At 34.6% G+C, this 22089-nt stretch overlaps 1 protein-coding gene across 1 annotated transcript in view; it reads left to right on the top strand.

The window, feature by feature from the left end:
* LOC144971236 (sialin-like) overlaps nt 1-14433 on the top strand; it is a 35151-nt gene extending 20718 nt beyond the window's left edge. The window contains exons 6-12 of the mRNA XM_078911747.1: nt 2144-2239; nt 2830-2960; nt 4993-5142; nt 6313-6445; nt 7628-7778; nt 12758-12848; nt 14163-14433. Coding sequence (XP_078767873.1) covers nt 2144-2239; nt 2830-2960; nt 4993-5142; nt 6313-6445; nt 7628-7778; nt 12758-12848; nt 14163-14408 — 998 coding nt within the window. The 3' untranslated portion in view covers nt 14409-14433. The remainder of the gene's footprint in view (nt 1-2143; nt 2240-2829; nt 2961-4992; nt 5143-6312; nt 6446-7627; nt 7779-12757; nt 12849-14162) is intronic.
* Nucleotides 14434-22089: the final 7656 nt, after the last annotated feature.

The raw sequence follows: 22089 nt of genomic DNA, 5'->3' as shown, positions 1-22089 counted from the left end.
TTTACTTTCGCCTTTGTCTGGTATTGTTTGATACACACATTTGTAGTTTACTTTTGCCGTTGTTGGCATTGTTTGATACGCACATTTGTACTTTACTTTCGTCTTTGTCTGGTATTGTTTGATACACACATTTGTAGTTTACTTTTGCCGTTGTTGGCATTGTTTGATACACACAATTCTACTTTACTTTCGTCTTTGTCTGGTATTGTTTGATACACACATTTGTACTTTACTTTCGCCTTTGTCTGGCATTGTTTGATACACACATTTGTACTTTACTTTCGCCTTTGTCTGGTATTGTTTGATACACACATTTGTAGTTTACTTTCGTCTTTGTCTGGTATTGTTTGATACACACATTTGTACTTTACTTTCGCATTTGTCTTGCATTGTTTGATACACACATTTAGACTTTACTTTTGCCTTTGTCTGGCATTTTTTGATACACACAATTCTACTTTACTTTTGCCTTTGTCTGGCATTGTTTGATACACAACTTTTAAGGCTTTTATCTTACACCAATCCCCGCTCCATAATTTGTAACTTAGATATTTTCAAAATATAAATGGCGTATATTATGGTCCTCTCATTTCTTCGTCAGTGTCCATTTATGTCCAATGTTTGATTGTCGTGTGATGCAGGAAGGAGTTCACAATGAAAACTGGTACTCTTGTGAAGAATATAGACATTAAATCGTCCCATCTATCGGAACACATCTTTGGTGTAATGGTAGAATGTCTGACGGACAATCAGGCGGTCTGAGGTTTGATCCTCACTCAGGTCAGGTGACAATTTTGGCACAAATCTTTCTTGTATTCTGCTTAAAGTTAGATGCCCTGTCATATACACATATAAAGATATATAATCGTTAATGTCAAGGATAAATACATAGCTACTACTGAAGCCATGACGAATCAATGAATTGGTCCTTGTAGCATGGCATAATTATAACAAGATGATTATTCACAATAGACACGCCTAATAATTAATTACCCAGTTCAATTATGTTACTTGTGGCCTAGTGGTGTGACACTCGCCTTCGGACCAGCAGGTCCTGGATTCGATCCCCGCTCCGATCGGTGTATAGTTGAGTCCTTGGATGTGACTCTTTACTCACCTTCTCTCACAGTACTCTGGTGTTCAATAAGTATATGTCCGTCAATAGGGTTGTCTCTGTCAGGAAAAAAAATTAGTATCGCCTAAAAGGCGTCATGTCTCGTCTTCCAAGTTAAATGTTGCTTTTGGCTAGGGTCCCTTTGTAAAAGGCTTGGAGCATGTGTGTTGAATATTGCACAATATAAAATCTCCATTTCTTTTTTTTTTTTCTTCTTTTTTTTATATATCACATTTCTCTTTAGCCTAATACACTTTTCAATGCTTCATATATGTAATTAATCTCTCAAAGCAATGTTATCAATGAAGGAAGTGGCCTTTGTTCCTTGAACTCATAGGAGTCACATTTCCTAGTTTTGATCATATGAATTTAAACTCAGTTTTTTTTCTTCTAGTCTAGTAATGCATTAAAACATGATAACATATTTATGCCTGGGTGGGGTTCTTTATCCTCCATATATATCTGTTTTCCATACCCATTTCATTCACTATCTTTTTTTCCGGATTGAGATTTCTCGGTTAATTTTTCCTAATCCTGACAGGGATCCTTAGCAGGGAGGGTGAATACTCTTTTTGATTTAATACCCCATATGAGACGGTAAAAAGTATGGTTTACCAGATAAAAACAGGACTGACAGTAGCCTTCGTTCACGTATAACCCGACACCAGTAACCATCCTTATACTTTGACGTGACTTTTAAGGTTTGCAGCTCCTATTGAGTTGTCGTGGGTAGTGCTCAATGACACAACTAATCCCATTGGTTGGTCTTGTGAAAACAATTCACAACTTTTTTATTTTGGTGGTCATGGACTTGTCTTTTGACATAATTTTTGATCAGTGTCAGGCTATAAGTATACCAAGCCTATGGGCTCACTCAGTCTCCCACACTACAAATACGACTTGTTCGTGCAGTATAAGAAGGACAAAAATTTTTTATTAAAAAAAAATAATTATTGGATCAAAGGAAACCGCACAACGATTCATACTCATCTATTTAATAAACTACTTTTAAAATGTTTTTAATCATAGGTCCACCCGTGGGCATGGTAATTACGCTTTCAGTGTCTGGCCTTCTCTGTGAATATGGATTCGACAACGGATGGGGGTCGATTTTCTATCTTTGTGGTGAGTTACGTCAATAGGATTTCAATTGAGAAGAAAGATAATAAAATGTGTGAAATTGACGTAACTGCTGTTTTAATTGTTTTAGACTGTTTGATTATATAAACAAGTTTAAATAATCAGTATATGGTTAATGCCAAAATAACCTTTCTACACTCAGCCGTCCATATGATACTTACATGAAACATAATACGTAATACATGATGCAACAATATAACTGTGTGTAACAATCTCTTGAGCATTACCAATAAAAATAAATATTTTGATAGTATCGATTACCTTCATCGATCTTCATTTACAATCGTTGGCGACGAATTTATGAAAAAATATATAGAATTAATGACATAAATAAATATTGGTATCTTATCCTAACTGCTATAATGATTGAGTAAAAATGATAAAAATCAAATCAAGTTAGCCCTTTTCTTTAATGGAATAAAAAATTACAGCTTATAATGTGTGTTTCACAGTACCAATTTGTTACTAAATTTCTTTTAAATTCATGAAATTTCGATTGTATACAAATTTGATTAAAAAGCCTAAGAACAGTGATTTTCCAAAATCAATCACATAATATCTACTTATCTCACTAGGTATACTCAACCTGATATGGGTAGTTGGCTGGTTCTACCTGACAGCTGACGGTCCAGAGAAACACAAACGGATATCAACATTAGAGAGGAATTATATCAAAAACTCAATTGGTAAAGGAGTTGGCAAGAGGGTATGTATTACAGAATATCAGAAATACTACTATTTAGAGGTAATACACGTGCACTTGCCTGTCTAATGAAATTTCTGAGAGCTAGCTGCTACACCTATTACCATGGATTCCATAACGCCCGGAAAGACCTGACACTGTCCGATATCTCGCTACCCAAACAATCCCCGCTAGGATGGAACATATTTGATAATCTTATCATAACCGTATTTCTGTGGCACCAAGGCAGATTACACGGTATTTGTGGAAGTGGACCGGTACCTGTCCCAAATGATGACAATATTTTTTACAAGCCAAACCGCCTACATCACCAATCGCGGCTCTGCGCAGTTATACGACTAGACGTCTGGATCGAATGTGCCGTTCTACTTTCAAGAAGATTATTATGAGTCCCCACTCTCTCATTACCTTTTGAGTTTTATGCGTCCCCGACCTATCGGGTGCCAATTTTCCAGACCGATCCAAGGGCGGCCAGCCAGAATCCACGATTTAATCGTTGTCTTGGCGTAATGGCCGGACATACGCGCCATTGATTTGCTTTACTGATTTCGTTGCATTGTCTGATAAGCGGTAGTTTACGACGTGTACCCGGGATAAGGACGATGGGCCCTTAACCAAGCCCCGGGGGTGTACTACAAGTTATATAACGCATATTATGGTGAACCGGCTGAGGCGTCCACATTAAACTCAATCGGGATGATCGAGTGCCGGCCAAGAGGTAGAATGTTTACTCCTGCAATTTGCAGATAACCTCCCTCACAGAGAGACGAGGTCGTGATCTGATTAAGGGAAGAAACTGTCCCAAGAGGCGTCTCGTCAGTGATCGACCGCGGGCATCGATCTTATCTACTAATATCAAGTTTCTGGTTAAGGCAAACGTCGACGATAACAGAGTTCCAAATGACTCAAAAGTGGCAGTAAAGTGACCTGTGTACATGTTCGTTTCGTTTCGATCTGGCTTGATGCTCTACATGTTTTGATAGAACAAAAATCATAATAACTTTTTAATTTAGATTGTTTTTTTATCATTTCAAAAACAGTTTATACGTTCTTTATGAAACCTAATGCACATAGATAATTTATTTCTTATATCTTTGAAATCGTATGTTTTAATCGTAGGCTCGTTTAAGGTAACGATCTCTCCCTCTCTCTTCATGAGCCATGGTTATCGCTGAGAATAGCAACACCATGGTGGCTTGTAAAAAGATCGGTTTCATAACACATTACAGGCTTTAATGGCCAGCGACTTTAATTTCCGTATTAAGATGTGCTGCATCGAACATGACAGTTAACTTGTTTGCATACAAAGCTTTGAAATTCCGTTTCACTGTTTTGATAACACCACGAACTTAAACATATTACGTTAGAATATGTTTATTGAAAACTGGAGAACGAAGGAAAATGACGTCACTCAGCTCTTTGTTATTATTTTTAGGCAACCATTTTGATGATTAGCTCTAACTAAATTCTATCTATCAGGTCATAAGTGTTTGGTTATCACAATTTTGTGTGTTGGTACGTTTTAACTACTGGCGGATGTTGTCGTGAGCATTTTACCTAAACACACAGCATCAATACATCTCGAATACGCCAAGATACCTTGGACTCAGTATGTCCTAATCTATTAAAATTTGGTACAAATTTAGTCTGTCTCCTTTATATAGTCTTCGTAGTGTGACACGTTGTTTATTTTTCGGGTTAACATCTCATTATATGAATGGACCGTTCTGTAGACATCACCGATGCGTGAGGTCTCAACTTTTATCGAGAAATCGAGAAAGTTAGCGATAAGATTTACTAAGTGTCAAAATATTTAAAAAACCCATTGACTATAATAGCCAACCATCCTTAAAAATGTCTATGAACAATTGTGATGCATGCAGGCACAGCGCATGAAATATTTTATCAATAGGTGTATGAGACTGGTCCCTAAATATTAGCTTTCCTCGATTTCATATCGAACCTCGATTACCAGAATAAATTTCTGATTTCTTTCCAACATTAAACATCCAATTGTGTTATCGTTTACCAACAGACATACAGAGTGCCATGGGTTCAAATATTCAAATCAAGACCAGTATGGGCGATTATTATTGTTCATTTTTGTACCAACTACACAAGCTACACACTAATGATATCCCTTCCCATGTTTATGAAAGAAGCTTTCAAATTTGACATCAAACAGGTAGCATTATTATTATTATTATTATTATTATTATTATTATTATTATTATTATTATTATTATTATTATTATTATTATTATTATTATTATTATTATTATTATTATTATTATTATTATTATTATTATCAATATTATTATTATTATTATTATTCATCATTTATTATTATATATTATTATTATTATTATTATTATTATTATTATTATTATTATTATTATTCTTATTCTTATTCTTATTCTTCTTCTTCTTCTTCTTCTTCTTCTTCTTCTTCTTCTTCTTCTTCTTCTTCTTATTATTATTATTATTATTATTATTATTATTATCCGCATGTTACACATTATCTCATTCGTCTGTAGTGTTTCATGCATACTGTTTTCTTGAAAAAGGGGAAACCCGAAACGTCCATTTTATCTGTTTTGTATATAAATTGAAGCTTACATTCAATTTCACATTGTTAATTATTACGTAATTTTCTTGAATTTTATTAGGGTTTAAAATGAATTAGAAATTAATTTTTCTACAGTTGAAAGTTTTATTCATTTATAGAAAGTTTGTTTGTTTTGTTTCACATGGTAGATCAAGGTTAAGTGCACCTGTTTGTGCAAAGCTAATTGAAAATTAATTAAATTAAAAGTTTTAACAAATCGTTTGAGTTTGTTCACTGTCTAATAGTTTTGAAATGTTTTATTCCAGATTTTGAGCATTATATCTATAATAGTTTTAAAATATTTTATTTAAAAGACAAAAAAAATATTTAAAAAAACCAAACAACCCCCCCCCCCCCCAAAATAAAAAAAACCCCCAAAAAACTTGAGCTTTTATAAAGAGCAATATTCATTAAACGTGCTAGCCAACAGTAACACTTAACATGTGGGACGAGACGATACGCTTATTAGGCGATATTACAATCTATTTTTCGGACAGAGACAACGCTCTTAACGGCCAGGCATTTATTTTATACCGGTGAGAGAATGTGAGTAAAGATTCTTTTCCAAGGACCCGTGCCTGTGACCTTCCAATCCGAAGGCGAGTGCCATACCACATAGTCAGATTGCGAGCATTCTCTCATAATTCTAAAATATTGTATTCCAGATTGCGAGCATTCTCCTCTAATTGAAAAGAAAAAATATCCCAAATTTCGAGCATTCTCTCATAATTTTGAAATATTTTGCAGAATGGTGCCATGTCGTCACTTCCTTACCTGGCTCAGTTTGTAAGCTCATTCTTTGCCGGATACATGGCGGACAAATTTATCGAAGGAAGATGGCTGCAAGTTAAAAACACAAGAAAACTGTTCCAGGCTATTTGTACGATTCTTGTTGTTGTTTTTATTTACTGTTTCTTTTGTAACATGTACACATTTTGTGGTACATAATCTTATATTGAAGTATTTTAGAAAGTGTGTGTGAGGGTGTGTGTATCTATTGGTGAGGAAAATTGGTGTTTAAATCAGTCACGTTGGTATGCAAATATTGTTGTGGACTAAAATTCCATGAAAACACTGTGTATATTATTCCTCATGACTCTAGGATCCTGAATGAAAGATGTGTTCAACAGTCCTATTGCATATGTTCACTATGTCCAGTTCTTCAATGGAAATGTTCTAAGCGATGTCACGATTCCTACAGTAACAGAGAATTTGTAATTGATGCCAATTTAACCCGATTTCATGCCGCTAAATATTGTGATTTGACACTAATAACAATTTTAGTTTCTTAATGAAAAGAAAACCCCATCTATCAAATGGACCCAATGGCAATAATTAGACATGAACTAAGAGAATTGGTTGGCCATGTTGTGGTAATGTGTTTCGTAGTAAAGAACAAATAGTCCTTCAGGGCCATTTGGCCAATGGAGCCGGAATTTATCCCGAGCTCTAAATCATAAAAAGCAAAATAGCAATTTCTTGCTACAGTGTGGATAAGACGTTAGTCTATCGCAAAGGGATTTACGCCAGATCTAACAGAGCCTGCTACTGAGTGGAAAGGGGAGGAAGAGGGGGTTCAGACAACAGTCTCGACTACACCCAGTCGATCTCGGCCCATTTGCGTGTTCAGCGAGTGCTCAACCGACTGAGCTATTGGGACCCCTTCGCAGTAAAGGAGCTCTTCTTTAAATGTTCCAAGAGGAATGCGGTGCACTTAGGGTTTGAATATTAGTGTGGAGTTATCTAGTTTGGGTGAGAAAGAAATTAAAATATCTTGGGTCATTTGTCTGTGTATTTTCTGACACAAGTATGATCAATTTTAGGTTTATTTTGAAGATTTCGGTGCAGAATGTAAATCTTAAATACTTAATATATTTTTATAAGTACCGATACATTAGCTTTATTAATACAACTGTTAAAATCGATCGATATTTTAAGGACGAGTTTTTCGGCCAAATTTTTTTAATGGGAGTTTTTCCAGAGTACGGCAGCTAACTGCTTAATGCCTCTATATTTAGTTATTGTCTTTATAAACGTTCAATTTGAATCCCTTTCCATACAGCCCTTGTGGGACCCTCTGTCATATTCTGCATAATGGTTCAACTAGACTCGAGTCGCCGATATTTGGCTGTAGCATTACTTTGCATGTGTACCTCAGTTCAAAGTGCTTCTCGTGGTGCCTACCTATCAAATTATCTGGACCTTGCTCCCAGGTAAAATAGTCTTTGCCAATCATTAATGAGATTCTCTTCCCTGGTTTTCGTTTTAATTGAAGCTTGATAGCGGGAAGTGGCGGTAATTAAAACATTCGCCAAATATTTTCCATTGACTCGTTCTAGTTAGATTGCATAATAGTCGATATATGCTTTAAGAAGAAACAATAGAAAAAACATTTTATATTAATATGCATACATCTTGCATGAAAAGTTAAACAAGCGATACCAGCGTTATCGATATTGTTTTGATTTGTAATAACAGTCTTGAATCATGTAAGGATAGCACTGTAAGATCACCCAATGCCAGTCGTTAGATTATAATCGAAGTCTAGTAGTCAGTGAAGCTATATTTAATGCTTTTTTGATCAAATTAATTTTGTTTTCAAAACATGTTAAAGAATAATAGTTATAATATGACATCTAAGATTTTAAGTTTAGTTTTAATAACTGAAAATTATAAATTGTCCGTATTATTGACCAATACCTTTTAAAGAATAGATTTATTATATTCAAAGGAGGTTTTTAAATAGTTTTGTAAATCATCAAAAATTCTCTTCCGAAAGAGTTAAATGTATTTCACATGCTTAACGATGTTTGTATAGTCGAACATCTTTCATCTTTATTACAGTAGCCTATGTTATCACAATAAGCGATCCATAGAGGATAATAATGTTAACGATCGTTAACTTCATCGACTTTTTATACTAATCGTTTAGGCCATATCACGTTGTGCACTACCTCATCAATCGGCTTGTCATTGCTTGCGTACTCCACTCTCAATCGGCCAGGTACATGTATATATAATATATAATATATAGAATAAACAAATAAGTGTGCATATATATATATATATATATATATATATATATATATATATATATATATATATATATATATATATGTGTATATATATATATATAAGCAAACAAGTGCACGTCGATCTGACCCGTATTTGAATATGAACAAAGGAGAATGGTGGAGTTATAATCATAATAATATAACAATGGCTATATTATTACATATTTCACAGTCTTCACCAACCTCGATGGTAGGATTTTTGTAACCAAAAACACAAACGTATAAATAATACAATCTGACAACTCTAAAATCGATAAAAAGCGAAGTCTTAGGTTTGAGAGTTTTTGAAAAGATAAGGATCATTTTAATCGATCATTATTTGAAGGACGAGTTTTTTTTGTCTAAAGTTTTTTTTTTGCTAGGAAACGATAGTGCGACTGTTGTTAGTATATTTGCGATCCATAGAATTGTTGGACGCCTTAGTACTTATGGTTTATAAGGATTGATAGTAACTAGGCAAGTAGTTAAGTTTTTAAAATTGTATTTATTAATAACAGTATGGTGATATCATCATGATCATCTATCATGATCTATCTTTATCATATTGATTCTATGCGTTCAGGTAAAATACTCACAAACATACGACGCACAAAATTGTGTATAGCCTTTAACGTTTATAGTCTGATTGATAGAATTTAGTGAGAACTAATCAGCCACCTGACCGTGTGAATAAAAAATAACAAAGAGCTGAGTGACGCCATCTTCGTTCCTTCTATATAAAAGGCATTGCTACTCATTTTTATTTCCAAGAGCGTTCTGCAGTTTTCTATCGCAAGAAACAATTGTACATATCTGGCATATTTGTCTGGAATATTAAATAATATATGTGCTTCCTTACCTTATTGTATACACTGGCGGTCGGTCAATAGAGCGAAGTTGTTTTGTGCCGCCCTATATTTTCCGTAGATTAGCATGTCAACCAAACAAAAAACTTCAATTTTAAAATTTTGATAAAATTAAAAATTTAGCACATACTGCTTTTTGTTTTGAATTTAATATTTGATGACTCGGCGTCGCTCCGCCAAGGTAGCGTCAAATCGGCACGTTTCATCTTTCCCCCGTTGCCTGCGCGGGGTGACAATGAGCGGAGGGTGTGGTGTGGTGGGAAGTTTTTTTTGTTTATATGAGCCAGTATTCGTTTGGCCGTCCTGTCCTTATCCTATACTCTGTTGTACCTTGAAGAAAGTTAGTTACCACTCCCCAATCTCCCTCCACCCTCCCTCCCCAACTAACTATTGTCTTTCACTGCTAAAATAATTAGGCCAAGACGGCCAATCTAGCGATGCACGCCCTGAGGTCCTACTTGGGATAAATTAAAACCATATCAGTTTTATCACTGAAAGAAGAGGCTTTGCTTCACTTAGATATACGGATGAAGAGAATGGCAATAAATATATATTTTATCATTGTTGGTTTTGCTTAATATATATTAAATATCAAAAAGAACAATAAACAAAGTATGCACCGAGAAGACCCCATGGTACTATAAATAAAAATCCCTGACCCCACGGAGTCCTTCATCCCCGCACACTCCCAACGATCCCTACTCAACTTGTATTGTGTGCATTGTCTAATAATAGTATAATTATAAAGATGTCGCTGATTGTGTGTGAAGTTAACAAGTGCTTTTCGTTTGGAATTAAATGTGGATTTTTAAATTCAATTATTCTAACGTTGTGTGTCATACCGTTAGTATTCAGAGAAAATGTATTATCGCTGTTGTCATTGTTTATGAAACCTACCTGTTTTTATCTTGAATCATTTTATTTTAAAAAGTTATTTCTGTAATTTGTAACCAATCATGAATCATGTTGATTTTTTAATTGAAAATCGATTCCGACACTTATCCCCTCAAGAGAAAATAGTGGTGAAAGATTTAGGTCCACACAAACCAGTGAATTTTAACTTAGTTTCTAACACACCGAGGAGACAGCGCCGATTTAATAATGATTATTTTTAAAATGTTGAATGGCTTACTACTGCCAGTGAAAGCCGTAAAACGCTTCATTGTTTTTATTGCCTGATTTTTTGGTGATGTATGCTATAACGGACAACAGGAGGATTCAGTGATATTGCGCACATCTCTCAGGCACTGAAGAAACATTCTGAATCAAATAGCCATGTCACAGATGCTGTTAAATATAAACTTTTCAACGTTGTAGATATAAGAAATCAGTTGGAAACAGGACATGCTGCGTCTGTGAGTCGTTATAATGAACAGGTGAAAGTTAACAGACAAGTTTTGTCCAAGATAATTGATGCTCTTTTGTGAGTACGTCTCGTTAATATTCTAACACACACACACATACACGCACACACAAATACACGCACATATGCAAACAATTGCAATACCCCCTCCACACACACACATACACACACACACTTACACACACATACAAAGTAGGTCAAATTAAGTTAAATTAACTAGGCCAATAAAATTTGATTCTGTATTTCGGATTTGTGCCGCCTTAAATACAATGTGACCAACCGCCCCTGATTGTATAGTTTATAATTGCGATCATCCTTCTCAAAACAGTAATATGACGGGATGAGTTGAAAAGTATGTAGCATTGTCGTAGGATTATAGATTATTAAAAATTTCTTACAAGTACTGATGTTGTTCATTTTTTAATGTAATAAATTGATTGTATCTATTGGATTTCTAAACAATTTTCCTCTTTGTAAAGTGATGAGTTACCCGCTACATTAATATTAATGAAAAATATATGATTAATAACTAGAATTACGTTGTTTAGAATAATGAAACATGCAACTTGAATGACATCCAGAAATGAAAAGAGTAAGTCTTACCTGTATATACATTCTATTGTTGACAGATAACTCGACCCCTTTACTCAGAGAAAATCTTTAAAAATAACCCATAATTGTGAAGATGACTTAGATAATTTTATGTTTAAAAATCCCAGATTTAAAAAAAACAACAAAACAACAAATGACTTGAGCATTGATATAGAGCAACATTCACTTGGCGTGCTGAAAGCGCTCCCTAGCCAAATCAACACTTAACATGTAAGACGAGACATGACGCCTTTAGGCGATATTACATTATTTTTCAGACAGAGACAAAGCTGTTAATGGCCAAGGTAATCATTTCACACCCGAGTACGGTGAGATAATGTGAGTAAAGAGCTTTTTCCATAGACTCAACTATGCGTCGCTCGAAGCAGGACTCGAGCCCAGGACCTTCCAAACCGAAGACGAATGTCGTATCTTAGACTACACAACCCCACAAGATAAAAAAAAAAATACTCGGCAGTGAGTGCGAGCTATTCCGACGGTTCTATACAATATTTTCCCTGCTTTTCCATATTAAGAGAATCACAGAAGCTGTTAAGGGGCGGTTTGGGTCTTTTCTTTGTAATTACCAATATTTGGCGGTTTTGATAATTCTGTATCGTCATTATGGGATATAAAACATTTTTGTTGAAAAAAAAATACATTGCATGTGTTGATACCCATTTTTCGTCCTGATTCGGGGGTCTGATTTAAAAAAATATAACAATTTTGTGGCAAATTTTCCGCCAAAACTAATGAAGGGGAATAATCTCCATATTCTTCCCTCTTATCAAGATTGTAGCATTCTGTGCCATGATAGAAATATTTTACAGCTTTAGCTTATGAGATTTGTCTTAGAACATTACAATGATGCGAATCAAAATTTTATGATAAAATTGATGTTAAAAATTTATAATTTAAGTTATAAGTCAAATACATAATATGCTCTATCAAAAAATCTCTCTATGGAGACGTCATACATTATCTCTGTGATAACTAGAAATTTTCAAATTAATGGAATAGATTCTGATAAATATTTGACACAGTATCCCACACTCCTAGAAAAATGACATATTGAGAATATAGCAAAACAGCTTACTTTTTAAACCTTTTCTAAAAACAATGCATTGAAACCGTGTTTTTCGTTCCTTTATTGTATATTTTGAAAAATTCCAATTAAATAATATTATTTCCAAGATAATAAAATATGGTTTTCCACCAAATTCTCAAAATCAATATTTTGAAGGATTTTTCCGAATAATTATATCGAAAACCGCTCCTTAAGCAGTGACTAATGAATATCAATTTTTATACATCGACAGTTATGCAGGCGTCATATTGGGAATAACTAACACAGCAGGTACCATTCCTGGTATAATCGCCCCAATCATAGCAGGTGCTCTCACTCCGACTGTAAGTAAAAAAAACCCCTCAACGTCTTCCTTTACACCAATATATATTTATCGTTATTTGCCAATAGGGAAAAAAGTGTGATGTCAAACAACTGGTTCCACTCTCATTGGAAGTGTAAAACCACTCTCCCAGAGAACTGGATACCTATCTTGTGTAATTGATCTTTTGATTTCAACATGATGGTATATTATTTTCTAGTCTCAATATATGCCGGTAGTCACGGAAAATCATCCGTCCTCGCTCTTTTCGTAATCCGTAATCCCGTAATCCTAAGAATCTGCCTATACGTCCTGCTACTAAATAAATATTTATGCCACCTTATGATTCAATTAATAATATGTAAAATATTCATTATTAATCACCCGAATGCAATTTTTAGGGCACCTAAATCGACATAAATGTATTGAACATCTTGCTCTCACAGGAAAGATAGAAGGTAAAAAGAGTAAAGGTAGACCAAGAAAAACATATTTGAATAGTTTGAGCAGCTGGGTGACAAAGATAGAGAAGAGTAATATTAGTTTTCTGAGGTTATCTGATCAGAGAGATGAATGGCGTACCATGATCACCGATGTCTGGCACAGACTTGGTACTTGAAGAATCATCCGAAGGGTTGATGACATAACATTCCAAGGAACAGCAGATGGTGTGACATGACTTCTCATCCCAATTCCCAAATACCAATCCTACCGTTGTAAAATTAAATCCGATCAAAATGGTCTTGACCTTTCAAAATTCTTTTGAAAACAGACTTGAGAGATACTAGAAATACTATATAACTAGATTACAGAATAAAAACATCAACACTGATCAGCTGAATCTGAATGTCTGACCTGATGTAGAGCAGCTGGAGTCCAACAAAGGGGATATAAGAACATGTGCTGGAAATCATCGCTAAGTCAATAAGTAAGACAAATAATGAAAATGTCATACGGTTTTGTATCAATGCCCGAATAGAAAATTATGTAATTATCAAAGCCCATCAAAACTTATAAAATATCAAAGCATCTTCAAAATGTACTAATTAGTCCATATAACATTTTAAAGAAATGCATTAACATTTCATTCTTAATTTGTTTTACAAATAAGAGAAAAGTTTAAGACCAGTTAATCTTCTCATTTCAAGTTTCAATCGAAACCAAAAAGGGAAAGTGACTTTGTAGGTCTGATTACCTAATGCAATTATTTGCTTGATTCATTTTTGATGTATTATTTTATTTTCTAAATCTTTTGATTCCCTTTGTATTTCTTTTTCGTTGGTCTTATTTGAGGCCTTTAAATTCTTTGGTTTCTATTTTTATAATTATCATACAGAAAACACTGGAGGAGTGGCGAATTGTATTCTACGTGTGTGTTGTCATTGCAGTATTTGGTTGCCTAGTATTTGCGATAATGGCCGATGGTGAGCTTCAACCGTGGGCAATTGTCAAAGCTGAGCTAGAGAATAATGTCAACATGGACAAAAAATGTATAAAAAATGACGATAGGTTGGATGATCTGATGAATGAGACCGAAAATGGCTCGAAAAATACAACGAACCTTGTGACAAAGAATGTATAAAGTGCTAATAATAATAGAAAATAAATTCGAGCATGAAATGTTGTTTGTTGTTTAGTGTAAAAAAAAACATTGATTCAAGTAGATATTGAGATATCAAAATACTTATATTTCCTTTTCAATAATGATCGTATCGTATAAGAGCTAATATGTTTAAATAGAGCCACTAGGCTGAATTGAAGCCTTCATCTATAAGGGTATATAAAAGGCAAAGTGTGTGGGGAAGCTTTAAATGCTCTGTGTAAGTTTTATGCATAGATACAATTTATCAATTATATAATTAGTATACAATGTCAAGTAATTGACAATATTGAGAATTAAATTTCTAATACATAAATTTCATATTTAATATTCGTAGTATGATTATTAACATAGAATGACACATTTCTATGTCATAAACAATCACATTGACATAGTTTGGGTGAAAGATTGCCGTCTCTTAGAAATGTATTGAAAAAAAATAATTTAAACTGGCAATATATCCTATCTAACTTCATCAACATCATACTAAAGCCAAAATAGATTCATTAGTTGACATGTGCCTTTGGTTTATTGAACCGTCAGTCGTAAGGAAACTTTTATTCAACTCGTCTGTTTTTCATGAGGCCCATTTTTATTTGAGTGGCTATGTGAACACAAAAAGTTTGTGTCTTGGGTAAACCAGATGAAGTTTTAGAGAAAGGGCTGCACGACCATGAAATAAAGGTAATGGCTGCACAGACCGAATGACCATAGGATCTATTTCTTCTTAGATGAAGAGAAACTACTGTAACGGCTTACTCAGAATTGAGTTCAGGCAATGTTCAGAAGGGGTCGGTGTTTTGCTTCCCAACAACGAACCCCCCCCCTCCCCAATATTTTCTATAATACGGGGCTGCTCTTCATGAGTCCACATCTGTAATGCAATGGCTTAGCTACCAGTTTGGCGACAAAATAATCAGTTGTGGATCTGTAACAAATAGAGCCACTAGGCTGAATTCAAGCCTTCATCTATAGGGGTATAAAAAAGGCAAAGTGTGTGGGGAAGGTTTAAAATCAATTTTGAGTTATAGAAGCGCTCCCGATGGCAGCCAGAGTTTAAAACGAGTCTTCAAAGAAATTGGAACCATCTGGAACACGCATTGTAATTAACTATTATGTGGTTGGAGTTCTGTTGAAAATTTTATACAAGTGACCTGAATAGATATAGAATATACCTGTGAATTTTACTTGTGACTTAACTATTATTAAATATACTATCAACTTTTAAAATATTGATCGCCAGTATAGAATAACATCTCAATATAGTCATAACATAGAAAATATCAATATGAAGAGTAGACGATATGCCTTTACATGCTCAATAAAATCAGGGCGTGTTTACTGGCCAACAACAACACACGATAAGCACACAGAACACATACACGTACAGACACAAACACAGACACAGACACACACACCCTCTCTCTCTCTCTCTCTCTCACACACACACACACACACACACACACATATATATATATATATATATATATATATATATATATATATACACTCATTATATGAAAAAAACAAAACAATAGAAGTTCAAGACATAAAATGTCATTCTGCTTTTATCTCCTTGCAGACTAACGCTTACTACTGATTAAATTAAAGTAAGGCGTAGGTTTTGGATAAGCTACTTGTATAACATCGTATGGCTATACTGGTGAATACCCAAAGATTCATATTCTATCTAATGGCAGAAAATGTAAGTAAAATATATATATATAAAAATGAGAAATCCCAGCAGAGAAAATGGTAATTCTGAAAAGCATCTGAAAAATGGACACATAACTTCTGAACCAAATAATAACAAGAAATAAAGTCCCAGAAAAAAACAGAGAATAAAAACTTACGCTACGACAACTCCGCCTGACTGTATGAGGTATCCAGGTCGCGGGTTCGAGCCCCCGTCGCCGCCGCGAAATTTTTATTCTTTTCTGTCTTCTGGCACTTTCCTACTCACTTAATTTCTTGTTATTATCAACATAACTGCCTGCTCCACTCACTTTTCTAAATTAAAAATTCAACCCAAATACCGGAGCATACTCAATGTCTCAATCGTTTCTATGTTACATGTTTGTGTTGAGAATATTGGCTTAAATGCAGGCCAACTAACTTCTCGGCGTTTGTGTGTGTTGAACCCGTGATCTCAAGAAGTCGGGGAGAGAAGGCTCTAATAAGACTAAGGTTAGAAGCGCCTGCTTTTTTAGAGTCGTGAATGGTTCATACGGTAGAGTCACGATCTCCCCGGCCAGGCGGAGTTGTCGTACCAGTAAGGAAACAAGTAACATAGAAATGATTGAGACATTGAGTAAGCTCCGGCATTTGGGGTGAATTTATATTCAGAAAAATGAGTGGAGCAGGCACATATGAATATAATAACAGGAAATGAAGTGAGTAAGAAAGTGCAAGAAGACAACAGATAATAAAAACTTCGCGGCAGGGATGGGAGCTCGAACCCGCGACCTTACTGGTACGACAACTCCACCTGGCCGGGGAAATCGTGACTCTACCGTATGAGCTCTTCACGACCTGTCAAGCAATGTGTAAACAAAACAGTTGATTCGATCCGTATGACATGCATATAGGTCAATTGCAGCATACTTGGGGTCATTTGCATTTAATTATCTGGGACCAGTTAGTCAAGAGTTGCACAACTCTATGAGCGATCTTTAATGCTTGGCTGTGCTCCTCCCCCTCTCTATTAGATGTTACAAGTGGTTATATTTACTGCATTGATTTTATTTGTGCGGTACAACAGTTTGGATTGATACAAAACACAAGACTACTATAAATTAAATTACATGGAGCAAGACATCAATTTTAGAAGTTGAAATCGTTGAATTTATAGTTTAAAAAATATGAAACGTGAGTTATATGTTTTTTTTTAGATTAAAGGGTTTAGATTTATAGAGTGCTGAAACCTAAAATGTAATTATGGTGGACATTATTAGATTATATAGAGCCAAAATCTCATGCAATATGAGTTCTAGGCGCTTTAGAAATATATATATATATATATATATATATATATATATATATATATATATATATATATATATATTGAATCGTGTTGGATACAAATATGGTACGAAAAGTGCTCGACCTGTAGCAATGGAGCGAATTATTATTTTAATATTTACTACAAGTTTGGAGTCAGTCTACATCGATGTTTCAGGCCTTTTCAGCCATCGTCAGGACTGTGTGTTACATGAGTTTGGTTTGTTGTGTGTTGTTGCTTGTTGAAGTGGTTCCGTGGGTTTGTTGTTGATCAATAAGTGCTTCCGCCGATGTGGAGAACTATTGTACATCTCATTTTTCATGTTGAGTGTGGCTTCACGAGAATGTTTGATTGTAGTATATTTCTCTTCCAGGCATAAGCTACATTGTTTTGATGATGGTGTGTATCCTGTTGCTTTAGATATAATTTTCCATGAAATGTTGTGGTCTATTTTGTTGTCTTTTAATTTCCAAATATGTTCGCTGAGTTTTGTGGATGTTTTTTGTTAGTGTTTCTAAATGTTGAGGTGTGGAGGTTGTATCTTGTTTTGAAATTATTTTCCGTTTGTCCAACATATTTTTTTCCTTGTTTGTTTTAGTTTCGGTGACTGTGGCTTGGTAAATTAAACTTGATTCTAAACATTGTTTAGCGGCCAATGTTCCTTATTTCTACAGTTGCATTTTCTGATGGGTGGGTTTTGCTCTTGTCGGTGGTTTATTGATATTTTTTGTTGTGGCTTGAAATTATTTGTTCTATTGTTGTGCATACACGAGTAGCTTATTTTTATGGTATTCCTGTTGATAATTTTATGTAGCTTATGGTATTTTGGAAAGTGTGTATCAATTAACTTCAGGAACTGCTGTCCAATGTTTGTGCTGACGTTTTTGTCGAAACGTGGGTTGAACCAAGTAATATGTCGTTTTCTTGTTTTGCGTTCTTCACTTGTTTGTTGAGGTTTATATGAGAGGGGGGCGTCTGTGTATTCAAATGGTGTGTTGTATCAGCTTTTTGTGAGTGTTTCTTTGTAGGGTGTGGTTGCGACGTTGAATATCTCTCTGTTTTCCGAACGTTTGCTCACCCTCAGTGCTATGCTTTTTGGTATGTTTTCTAATAGGCTAGCACTATTCAGTATCTGATACTGAATAGTGGTTTTGCACTATTCAGTATCTGATACTGAATAGTGGTTTTGCACTATTCAGTATCAGATACTGAATAGCGGTTTTGAACTATTCAGTATCTGACACTGAATAGTGGTTTTGCACTATAATACGGTGTTTTTTTTTCCGAAACCTGACAAAGTTATGGGAAGAGGGCAGCTGTGGGAGTGAATATGGGACTCAGAGAAGTGTACACCAGTGGGGAGTGAACCTGGGGCTCTGGGTTTTATAAAAAAGCATAACAATATGGGGGGGGGGGGGATTACATTTTTACGGAACCCGACAATATGCGGCAAAGTTGTGGAAAGTAGGCAAAGCGTGGGGAGTGAACCTGAGACTCAATGAAGTGTACACCAGGGGGAGTGAACCTGAGACTATGGTTTTCGGCGGGCTTCAGCTAGTTTCATATAAAAGCAATTGCTTTTTTTACGAAAACCGACGAAAACCTGGCAATATCCGAGAAAGTTATGGGTAGAAGGCAACAGTGCTGGGAGTAAACCTGAGATTCGGGGAAGTATACACTAGTGGGGAGTGAACCTGGGACTGGGTTTCGGCGGGTTTTGAAAAAAAAAGCAATTACTTTTTGTTTACAAAATGCACCAAATCCCAACAAAATGGGGCAAAGTTATGGAAAGTAGGCAAATAATGGGGAGTGAACCTGAGACTAAGGGATTTGTACACCAGTAGGGATTGAACCTGAGACTATGGTTTTCGGCGAGTTTCAGCGAGTTTCACATAAAAGCATTCACTTTTTTACAAAACCCGGCAATATCCGACAAAGTTATGGGAAGTAGGCAACAGTGGGGAGTGAACCTGAGACTCAGGAAAGTGTACACTAGTGGGGAGTAAACCCGAGACTTTGGTATTCGGCGGGTTTCAGGGAGTTTCACATAAAAGCAATTACTTTTTTACGAAACCGGGCAATATCCGACAAAGTTATGGGAAGTAGGCAACAGTGGGGAGTGAACCTGAGATTCATGGAAGTGTAGCTACACCAGTGGGGAGTAAACCTGAGACTATGGTTTTTGGTGGTTTTCAGCGAGTTTCATATAAAAGCAATTACTTTTTTACGAAATCCAACGAAACCTGGCAATATCCGACAAAGTTATTGAAGTAGGCAACAGTGGGGGTGATCTTGAGATTCAGGAAGTACACTTGTGGGGAGTGAACCTGGGACTCTGGATTTTGTAAAAAAGCAATACCAAGGGGGTGGGGGAATTACTTTTTACGAAACCCGCCACAACCCGACAAAGTTATGGGAAGTAGGCAGCAGTGGGGATTGAATCTGGGATTTGGACACAGATGAGGATTGAACCTGGGACTGCGAGAGGCTGATACCAGTGGACAGTGAGCTCAGAATGTACTTTTATTTCGAAACCTACTGAAATTGTCAAAAGTTATGGGAAGTGGGCACCATTGGGCAATGAACCGGGATTCAGGGAAGTGCACACCGGTTGGGAGTGAACCTGGGACTGTGAGAAGAGGATATCAGTGGAAATGAACCTGGGACTATGGAAGATAGATACAAGTGGGAAATGAAGCCGGACTATGGAGTTGGGTACCAGACGAGAATGAAGCAATTACTTTTTTACAAAACCCACCGAAAAACCATAGACTTAGGTTTACTCCCCAATAGTCTACACTTCCCTGAGTCTCGGGTTCACTCCCCCACTGTTGCCTACTTTCTTTCCATAACTTTGTGGGATATTGTCGGGTTTCATAAAAAAGTAATTGCTTTTTTTTTACGAAACCCAGTCCCAGGTTCACTTCCCAATGGTGTACACTTCCCTGAGTCCCAGGTTCACTCCCCACTGCTACCTACTTCCCATAACTTTGTCGGGGGTTCGGCGTGTTTTGGCAGGTTTCGTAAAAAAAAGAAACACCCCTAAAAATACCACCTGTATTCAGAAAATAGATGTCAATTGTAGTCTAATATTCAGTATATCTATTATTATTATTATTATTATTATTATTATTATTATTATTATTATTATTATTATTATTATTATTATTATTATTATATTATTATTATTATTATTATTATTATTCTTCTTCTTCTTCTTCTTCTTCTTATTATTATTATTATTATTTTTATTATTATATTATTTTTATCATTATTATTATTATTATTATTATCATATTATTATTATTATTATTATTATTATTATTATTATTATTATTATTATTATTATTATTATTATTATTATTATTATTATTATTATTATTATTATTATTCTCATTATTTATTATTATTATTATTATTATTATTATTATTATTATTATTATTATTATTATTATTATTATTTTTATTATTATTATTTTTATGTATTATTATTATCACGTAAATTTTAATATATTACGGCAATTAATTCACGGAAGTACATCACTCAATTAATAATGGCAGAAAGTCTGGCTACATATTTATAATGAATCGGGTTTGTCTTAGATGACCAAACAAACAAACAAACAAACAAACAAACAACAACAACAACAACAACAACAACAACAACAACAACAACAACAAATGAGACAAACAAAAAAAAGCAAGATTTTAAAAAATAATAAACAATAGTAGAGCACATCAATGAAAAACAACAACGAGATAATAACACATAAAAGATATTCGTAATAAATCGATAACTGATTAAATTACTCGAACTACTTGATTAAAAAAAAATAATAATCATAATAATGATGATGATGACGAATTCAACAACAACAATAATAATAATAATAATAATAATAATAATAATAATAATAATAATAATAATAATAATAATAATAATAATAATAATAATAATAATAATAATAATAATAATAATATTAATAATAATAATAATAATAATAGTATAATATCAACATTAAAGCATATTACAAGCAAATAAAATAATTAAAACAAAAGTTTAAAAAATATAAATAGACAGAAGGAATTTTTAAAATATTGGGGGAAAAAAAAAAGTTATCCTTGCAGGGATTTGAACTCTCGAACCTTAAGCTCAGAGTCAAACAGCTTATATCCACCAAGCCATGGTGTCACTGAACATTTAGTGACATTTAATCATGTCTATTTAGATATTTAAAAATGTATTTGAATGCCACTCTTACTTTGATATTTTGAACTATGTTAATTGCACCATAGCAGAAATTAAAAAATTACGATCAAAATATTTTTACAACTTTGAATCGGGCTGTCAGTTGCTGCACGTGTTCAATCTGGAAGTAGGTCAGCAGTTCTACCGAGATTGTCGCACTTTTCACTCTCTCTATAAAAAAGAGTTCCTTGTGGATACTGAATAGTGGCAAAGCACTATTCAGTATCAGATACTGAATAACCACTTCCTTTCTAATAAGGAAGTGGTTATTCAGTATCAGATACTGAATAGTGCTTTGCCACTATTCAGTATCCATAAGGAACTCTTTTTCATAGAGAGAGTGAAAAGTGCGACAATCTCGGTTGAATGGAAATAAACTGTTGACCTACTTCCAGATTGAACACATGCACTAA

This window comes from Berghia stephanieae, chromosome 4 (assembly GCF_034508935.2).
Source record: "Berghia stephanieae isolate SIO BIC M18660-M18661 chromosome 4, UCSD_Bste_1.3, whole genome shotgun sequence".
Taxonomy (NCBI): Eukaryota; Metazoa; Mollusca; class Gastropoda; order Nudibranchia; family Aeolidiidae; genus Berghia; species Berghia stephanieae.
The sequence above is the reverse complement of the archived record's forward strand: the minus strand, read 5'-3'. Positions and strand labels throughout refer to the sequence as shown.